General features: G+C 50.0%; 1 protein-coding gene across 1 annotated transcript; it reads right to left on the bottom strand.

Annotated features, from left to right (window-relative positions):
• Positions 1-936: 936 nt before the first annotated feature.
• LOC311372601 (uncharacterized protein) lies at positions 937-8,726 on the bottom strand. The gene is made up of 12 exons (XM_084489582.1): positions 8,602-8,726; positions 8,207-8,360; positions 7,377-7,530; positions 6,338-6,544; positions 5,665-5,817; positions 4,809-4,896; positions 4,395-4,566; positions 3,427-3,583; positions 3,091-3,273; positions 2,292-2,376; positions 1,450-1,545; positions 937-1,288 (listed from the first exon to the last, which is right to left on the bottom strand). The coding sequence occupies exons 1-12, from the start codon at positions 8,702-8,704 to the stop codon at positions 1,143-1,145; spliced, it is 1,698 nt and encodes a 565-aa protein (XP_084345708.1). The 5' UTR covers positions 8,705-8,726; the 3' UTR covers positions 937-1,142.
• Between the last annotated feature and the right edge of the window lie 227 nt (positions 8,727-8,953).

Below are 8,953 nucleotides of genomic sequence, written 5' to 3'. Positions count from 1 at the left end.
ACACACACACACACACACACACACACACACACACACACACACACACACACACACACACACACACACACACACACACACACACACACACACACACACACACCCCCACCCACCCACACACACACACACACACACAGCGACAGCCCACCCAGTGGAAGACAGCCAGGGAGGCACACACTTCAACCACTTATTTGGGTGCTCAAAACGTATCAATGGGACAAGGAATGTGGGTGTGTGTGTGTGTGGGTGTGTGTGTGTATGTGTGTGTGTTTATACTGGCCACAGACCAGTGGCAGACTCCCTGAACCCCGTACAAACTCAAACACGGTAGTCATCACACCGAGAGGTCGTGACTGTGGGCTGCCAGCACAGACCCAATGGATGGGTGGAGGAGGAGGGCATGAAGTGGGCAGCGTTCTAGAAGGAGCTAAATCTGATCAACCCCCTCATTCACCACCAGCGATGAACCCATCAGGATGTATGCACGGACATATTTGGGCCTTTGTATTTTAAATTGTGTACCCTGGCCTGAATAAATCATTAAAATGTGTGTGTGTGTGTGTGTGTGTGTGTGTGTGTGTGCGTGTGCGTGTGCGTGTGCGTGTGCGTGTGCGTGTGTGTGTGTCATAGTCATGAAAAGACAATGGGGGTCATTGGACAGCTTCACAACCAGTGACTCAAACAGGAAGCAGGGAACGCTCCATGACCCACTTCCTGTTGCCAGTGGGCTGACCCCCATAGATCTACAAACACATATATACATATATACATAGACATATATACATAGACATATATACATAGACATTTACATAGACATATACATAGACATATACATAGACATATACATAGACATATATACATAGATATATACATAGACACGCTCTGATCCCCATAGAGGAGACTGACCGATAGACGTAGTAAATAGGGAGCCGCGTTTTGTCTGATTAAAAAAGATACTCTCTTTATTTGGCCTTCATGGACGTTAATTCATGTTAATAACAATGAACTTTCTTAGCTTATTAGTCAACTGTGAATGATTCATTCAAATAAAAACATTTAAATGATGATTAAGGTTATAAATTAATTTAGTGTTTGATTTAATATTATTTAAAAAGATGTTGATTAATGATGAACTTGGAGCAGGTCTAGTAGCCCTGTGAACACCCGTCGGCTCTGGGGTCTGACCCCGCCCACAGAACCCTGGTTGGATGAGCAGCTTGATTGACAGACGGGTTCCACCAATCACCAACTGTAATGATTTGTCCTCGACCAAATCGCGAACGATTAAATCCTGTGAATGGAAACAATTTGAAGCGCTATACTCTCTCTTTCACAAACACACACTTAGTAATATGTAGTATTGATATGAAGGCACTAAATGGCTAAACAATGGTCCCTAAATGATGCCAAAATGTTTCACGTGTAGCTTGTACTGGATGTTAGAGAGAGTACCTGTGATTGGCCAATTGACTTGGTGGCCCCGCCTCCTCAACTCATCACATACTTCTTTGCCAAATCCCTCCTCCAGATGAACCAGCCAATGACCAGCTAGAGACGAATAACATAGATATAGAGATATAATAGAGATATAACATAGATATAGAGCTATAACATAGATATAGATGAACCAGCCAATGACCAGCTAGAGACGAATAACATAGATATAGAGATATAATAGAGATATAACATAGATATAGAGCTATAACATAGATATAGATCTATAACATAGATATAGATGAACCAGACAATGACCAGCTAGAGACGAATAACATAGATATAGAGACATAATAGAGATATAACATAGATATAGAGCTATAACATAGATATAGATGAACCAGCCAATGACCAGCTAGAGACGAATAACATAGATATAGACATATAATAGAGATATAACATAGATATAGATCTATAACATAGATATAGATGAACCAGACAATGACCAGCTAGAGACGAATAACATAGATATAGAGACATAACATAGATATAGAGATACAACATAGACATAGAGATATAATATAGACACAAATATAGCACAAATATACAGTTTTACTCCCAAATAATATTCTAAGTATTCTAGTAATACTTTTTAGGAATAAAAATTTATAAAATATAAATAATACGATTCATTAATTATATCAAATGCATTTAACTGCACTTCTTTGAAGTAATAAAGTCCTGGTCAACCAAAAACAGGAAGCACAGACGCACGCCTGCAGAGTAAATAATGTTTGTCTAGTCAAACCATGTTGGTGTTGGTCTCTGCTGACGCTGACAGAGATCGCAGTAGCGCGTACCGTTCTGGTCGTGCTCCACGTACACTCTGGGGGCGTCTAGGGCCTGCTGCGGATCCATTCCAAACTCCAGCATGTTGAGCAGCACCTAGAGTCCAGCACAGCCTTACACACACTCACCTAGCCTCACGTTTAGAGGAACTTCATGAGCGTTCTTTTGTAGGTCTGTTAACATCGTGAAACGATATATACCTATCAGTACAGTAAGGCTGTATTAATAATAATAATAATAATAATGATTAATAATGAATAATATATGAAGTAATGTACTTAATGTGACTGTAGGGTGGAGCTCTCGTGACACCACCCTGCTTTATGGGCTGTGACAGATCAAACATCCTGCTGCTCTCTCCTGACCCCTGCCCTCCTCACCTGACTCTGTGTGTGTGCCCGTGTGTCTGTGTGTGTCCGTGTGTGTCTGTGTGTGTGCCCGTGTGGGTCTGTGTGTGTGCCCGTGTGTGTCTGTGTGTGTGTCCGGAGTGTGTCTGTGTGTGTGTCCGGAGTGTGTCTGTGTGTGTGCCCGTGTGTGTCTGTGTGTGTCCGGAGTGTGTCTGTGTGTGTGTCCGTGTGTGCCTGTGTGTGTGCCCGTGTGTGTCTGTGTGTGTGCCCGTGTGTGTCAGTGTGTGTGCCCGTGTGTGTCTGTGTGTGCCCGTGTGTGTCTGTGTGTGCCTGTGTGTGTCTGTGTGTGTCCGGAGTGTGTCTGTGTGTGTCCGGAATGTGTCTGTGTGTGTGCCCGTGTGTGTCTGTGTGTGTCCGGAGTGTGCGTGTGTGCGTGGCCGTGAGTGTGTTGAAGTGTGTGTACCTGGACGTGTCCTTGCGGCTGCATCATGGCGCCCATCACCCCGAGGGCCGCCAGGAGGCGGGGCTTCTGTCCTTCGGGGGCGGGGCCCGTGACGAGGGCGGCCATTATGGTGTGGTACGGGCGCTTGCCGCCGGCGATGCAGTTGCTGTGGTTACGACGCAGCGAGAAACTAGCGCCCCGATTCTAAGAGAGTGAGGTTGAGGTTGAGGTTAAGAGTGAGAGAGAGAGGGTGATATAAATGGTGGTTGTAATTGTCATGGCAAATGTCACACACACACACACACACACACACACACACACACGTGCACACACACGTGCACACACGTGCACACACACCTGGAGGGAGAAGCCACAGTCCCGGGGAACCAGGCCCGACCCGAAGCCCATGTAGGTGCTGTTGACGAAGGAGCACGCGTTGCCGTGGCAGTCGACCACACAGAAGTACACAGTGTCACCCTGTGTCCTCCCAGCTGGTGGCCCCGCCCCGCCGGCCCTGCAGCGACACACACACACACACACACACACACACACACACACACACATACAAGACACACACACACACACACAGACACAGACACACACACACACACACACACACACACACACAAGACACACACACACACACACACACAGACACACACACACACACACACACACACACACACAGACACAGACACACACATACATACAAGACACACACACACACACACACACACACACACACACACACACACACGTACATACAAGACACACACACACACACACAGACACACACACACACACACACACACACACACACAGACACAGACACACACACACGCACGCACACACACACATATACAAGACACAGGCACACGAGATGGGTGTTCACTATCACTTGACACAAATCTATTTCCAAACTTTCAATAGGCCCAGATAACACCACCTTCAAGTCACTCCCGAGAGAACCCAGAAATACGAGGATTAACCTTTAAAGAACACTACACTCGGGAGCAATAACCCATGGAAACCAAATAGTCGCGCGTGTGTGTGTGTGTGTGTGTGTGTGTGTGTGTGTGTGTGTGTGTGTGTGTGTGTGTGTGTGTGTGTGCGCTGGTTTTATTGCCACATTTGCTGCTGTTATAAGTTTGTGTTTGTCTTTCGGGTAATAAAAAGCGTTCAAAGTCTACGGTGAGGTGGAGTGAGGTATACAGCAGGATGTGGGCGGACGGGACAGAGAGGTTACAGTGAGAATAAATAAGTCAATAGATGCCTATCTAAATTCAACAGAGAAAGACACGACACACACACACACACACACACACCTGTCCGTGCTGATTTGCTGGGCATGCTGGCGGCCGTAGCTTTTATCCAATAGGCTGTCCAGAGGAATGGTCACATGGTCTGGGTCACTTATGTTATGCAGGGCGTCTGTCAGGGCGTGGCAGGCGGCCTCCACCAGCAGGTGGACATAGTCCGCGCTGTTGTGGCCCAGCTCTACACGAGTTAACCAGTGGGGGGGGGCGTTAAAGTTAACCAGTGGGGGGGGGCGTTAAAGTTAACCAGTGGGGGGGGCGTTAACAGATCATTAATGATGTGGCTGTCACTTGATTTGACCACGTATTGTTCTCTATAACCCTAGCAGCTCTCAGTCATCATTCAGTGTATTAAGGCCTCACTGAGATGACTAGCGGTGCGCTACGATGGTATCTGTTGGTGTGTGACGTTGTGCGGGGCACCTCGAAGAGGAAGGTTCTCCAAGATGTCCAGCATCAGCAGGGCGGCCAGCCCCTGGCTGTTGGGCGGGGGTTCCCACACACGCACGCCCTGCAGAACCACGGTGGAACGTTACGGAACCACGGTGGAACGTTACGGAACCACGGTGGAACGTTACGGAAACACGGTGGAACGTTACGGAAACACGGTGGAACGTTACAGAAACACGGTGGAACGTTACAGAAACACGCTGGAACGTTACAGAAACACGGTGGAACGTTACAGAAACACGGTGGAACGTTACAGAAACACGGTGGAACGTTACGGAAACACGGTGGAACGTTACAGAACCACGGTGGAACGTTACAGAAACACGGTGGAACGTTACAGAACCACGGTGGAACGTTACAGAAACACGGTGGAACGTTACAGAACCACGGTGGAACGTTACAGAAACACGGTGGAACGTTACAGAACCACGGTGGAACGTTACAGAAACACGGTGGAACGTTACAGAAACACGGTGGAACGTTACAGAAACACGGTGGAACGTTACGGAAACACGCTGGAACGTTACGGAAACACGGTGGAACGTTACAGAAACACGGTGGAACGTTACAGAAACACGCTGGAACGTTACAGAAACACGCTGGAACGTTACAGAACCACGGTGGAACGTTACAGAACCACGGTGGAACGTTACAGAAACACGCTGGAACGTTACAGAAACACGGTGGAACGTTACAGAAACACGCTGGAACGTTACAGAACCACGGTGGAACGTTACAGAAACACGGTGGAACGTTACAGAATAATACGCCACATGTATACGGGGTCCACTTGATGGAGTCGTTTCCCGGGTGTCTCTCGGGTCCAGACCTTGTAGTCGGTGCTGATGGGAGCGACCACCTCGCTGTCATGGCCGCGGAGGTCATCCAGGGTCATGACCCCGCCGTTCTGGTGGACCACGTCAACGATGGCCTGAGCCACCCTCCCCTGGTAGAAGCCTGGCTTCCCGCTCTCTCCCAGCTCCTGCTCGATAAACCATTCAGTTAATAAAGAACTCGGTCCACGGTGAGACCGTCAGAGAGGAGGAGACGATGTCAAACCGCCACAGCCCTTCAGCCCACAACAATGACTCATGATATCTACCAGACATCAAACCAACGGCTGAAGACACAACAACGTGTACACTAACGCCATCGGCGTGTCAGGAAGCGGAACAAGATGTCGATTGTGTGGAGTTTAAAGACCACATGACGCACAATCTGAGTCACGGAGCCATGGCTTCTCGTGTTACAACAAGGGGAGATGGATTAACTAATAACAGTCAACGCACTGAGGGCCGTGCGGTGACTAAGAGGCTGTGTGAGCGGAGCCGGTGGGAGAAACACAACCAGTCACAGCCCAGGAATGAGACCCCAAGGCTGAGCTCACTGCCATTGTTCCCCCACTTCAGGAACGTCCATGGGAGGTCAACGGCGTGTGTGTGTGTCTGTGTGTGCGTGCGTGCGTGCATGCGTGTGTGTGTGTGTGTGTGTGTGTGTGTTACCCTGAGGGTCCTTCCCAGGGCGGGGTTCCTGACCACGTGCCCGCGCCGCGGCGCCTCGCCGTCCACCAGCAGGCTGCCGTCCAGATCCTTCCCAGCATGCCGCAGGGCGTGCACCCAGTGCGCCCATTGGTGGGCCGCTACCGTGGCGACCGGGAACCCCTCGTGGGCCAGAGCCACGGCCCCGCCCAGCACCTCGCTCAGGGAGACCTGCGGCGGCACAGGAAACGCTGTGACCTCACAGGAAGTCTCACTACGCAGGAAGCGTGAGTCACTGTCGGACAGGAAGTGTGTGTGTCGATGAAGAGAGGGGCGCTGGTCACCGGAGGGTCGCTGGGCGGACCCCCGGCTCCTCCTAGAGGAGGGTGGGGGTGAGACGCCCCCCCCCCCTGACTCCTCCTAGAGGAGGGTGGGGGTGAGACGCCCCCCCCCCCCCGACTCCTCCTAGAGGAGGGTGGGGGTGAGACGCCCCCCCCCCCCCGACTCCTCCTAGAGGAGGGTGGGGGTGAGACGCCCCCCCCCCCTGACTCCTCCTAGAGGAGGGTGGGGGTGAGACGCCCCCCCCCCCCCTGACTCCTCCTAGAGGAGGGTGGGGGTGAGACGCCCCCCCCCCCCTGACTCCTCCTAGAGGAGGGTGGGGGTGAGACGCCCCCCCCCTGACTCCTCCTAGAGGAGGGTGGGGGTGGGGGGACGCCCCCCCCCTGACTGTCACTGGGTTTACTACATAAAATAATATGTATATATATATATATATATAATAATGTCATATAACACACACACACACACACACACACACACAGACACACACACACACAGACACAAACACAGACACACAGACACACACATACACACACACACACACAGACACACACACACACACACACACACACACACACACACACACACACACACAGAGACACACACACACACACACACACAGACACAGACACAGACACGCACATGCACACACACACACACACACACACACACACACACACACACACACACACACACACACACACACACACACACACACACACACCTTGTGGCTTCCAAACATGTGCACGGCGTCACACCAGCAGGCGGGTGCTCCGGGCACCGTGACGTTTAGAGCGTGGAAGGCAGGGGGCGGGGCCTCTGCGCTGTAGCCACGCCCCTCCAGCAGCTCCAGGGACTGGGCTCTGGGCGAGCGACCGCTGGGGGCGGGGTCAGAGCGACACACTTTAGTCCATATGGACCTCTTTAATGTCCATCAAACGGTAGATACACACGGACATTTCTCTTTGACAGTGGCATCAAAAACACACACACACACACACACATCACAGACACACACACACACACACACATCACAGACACACACACACACACACATCACAGACACACACACACACACGCACACACACACACACACACATCACAGACACACACAAACACACACACACACACACACACACACACACATCACAGACACACACACACACACACACATCACAGACACACACACAGACACACACACACACACACACACACACACATCACAGACATCACTATGCACAATAATAGATACAAATACAAATAAAGTAAAAACTATGTATGAGCCCATCATCTGTTGGACGATCTACCATCTATTGTGATTTATAGACTTTGATTTGAGCACTAGAAGATCTCTAGAAGAGACACAGATAGAGAGAGAGAAGATACAAAGCAGAAACATGATCCATAACACAAGTTTACATACAACAACTTCAACAACAACAACAACCCATGCAGCACGCAAACAACAACAACAACAACAAAAACAACAACAACAACAACAACAGCTAAAAGCAGTTTGGTGCGGTGGTCTTTAGCGGCTGACAGGAACAGCACCTGCCGTTCAGGCCGCGTATGTCCCCGGTGTCTCCGTCGTAGAAGAGGCAGAAGGCGTCCCCTCCGGGCCCCGTGCTGCAGGGCTCCGTGACGGACAGGGCCGCCGCCATGGCAACCGCCGCGTCGGCCGCGTTGCCGCCCCGCTTCAGGATGTCTGACGTCACGGAACGGAACGCAACGTCATGAACGGCAGCAGTGCTGCTGCGCTGCTGCTGCGCGCAAGTCGCGTCGCAGAAAAATGTACAAAAAAATAACAACACACACTTTTTCACGAATTGTTTATCCAATATACACAGCCAAAACAGTGACTAGTTGTGCGTTAGTTGGAGCAGTCCCAAACCATAGAACAAAATCATAACATATATATAATATATATATAATATAATTTAACTCACCCAGTCCAACGCCGGTGGCCAACGGCTGGCTGGACGACGCGCAGCCGTGGAGACAAACGAGCGGCGAGCGCCGCGACGAAAAGGAGAATTCTTCGGAAGACATGTTATTATATTGTTGTTATTAGGCCGACTACTCAGATGTCAATCTTTAAAGGACTTTGAATCACTTGGATCGATGAAGTAGTTATTGATTAAGTAGACTGGCATGATGTTGACAACAGGCAAGCCTAGAAGATGTTGATGACATCGATGGTCCGTGTCTGCAGTACCTGAGGGTTAAATGAAGGCCTACCTAAGGTTAAAAATAACAATTAGACTTTAAATCGGCTGTATAATTGACGTTGTTTGTTAT

This window comes from Micromesistius poutassou, assembly GCF_964030765.1.
Source record: "Micromesistius poutassou genome assembly, contig: SCAFFOLD_1045, whole genome shotgun sequence".
In the NCBI taxonomy this organism is placed as follows: Eukaryota; Metazoa; Chordata; class Actinopteri; order Gadiformes; family Gadidae; genus Micromesistius; species Micromesistius poutassou.
Note: the sequence above shows the minus strand (reverse complement) of the source record. Positions and strands in the feature narration are given on the sequence as shown.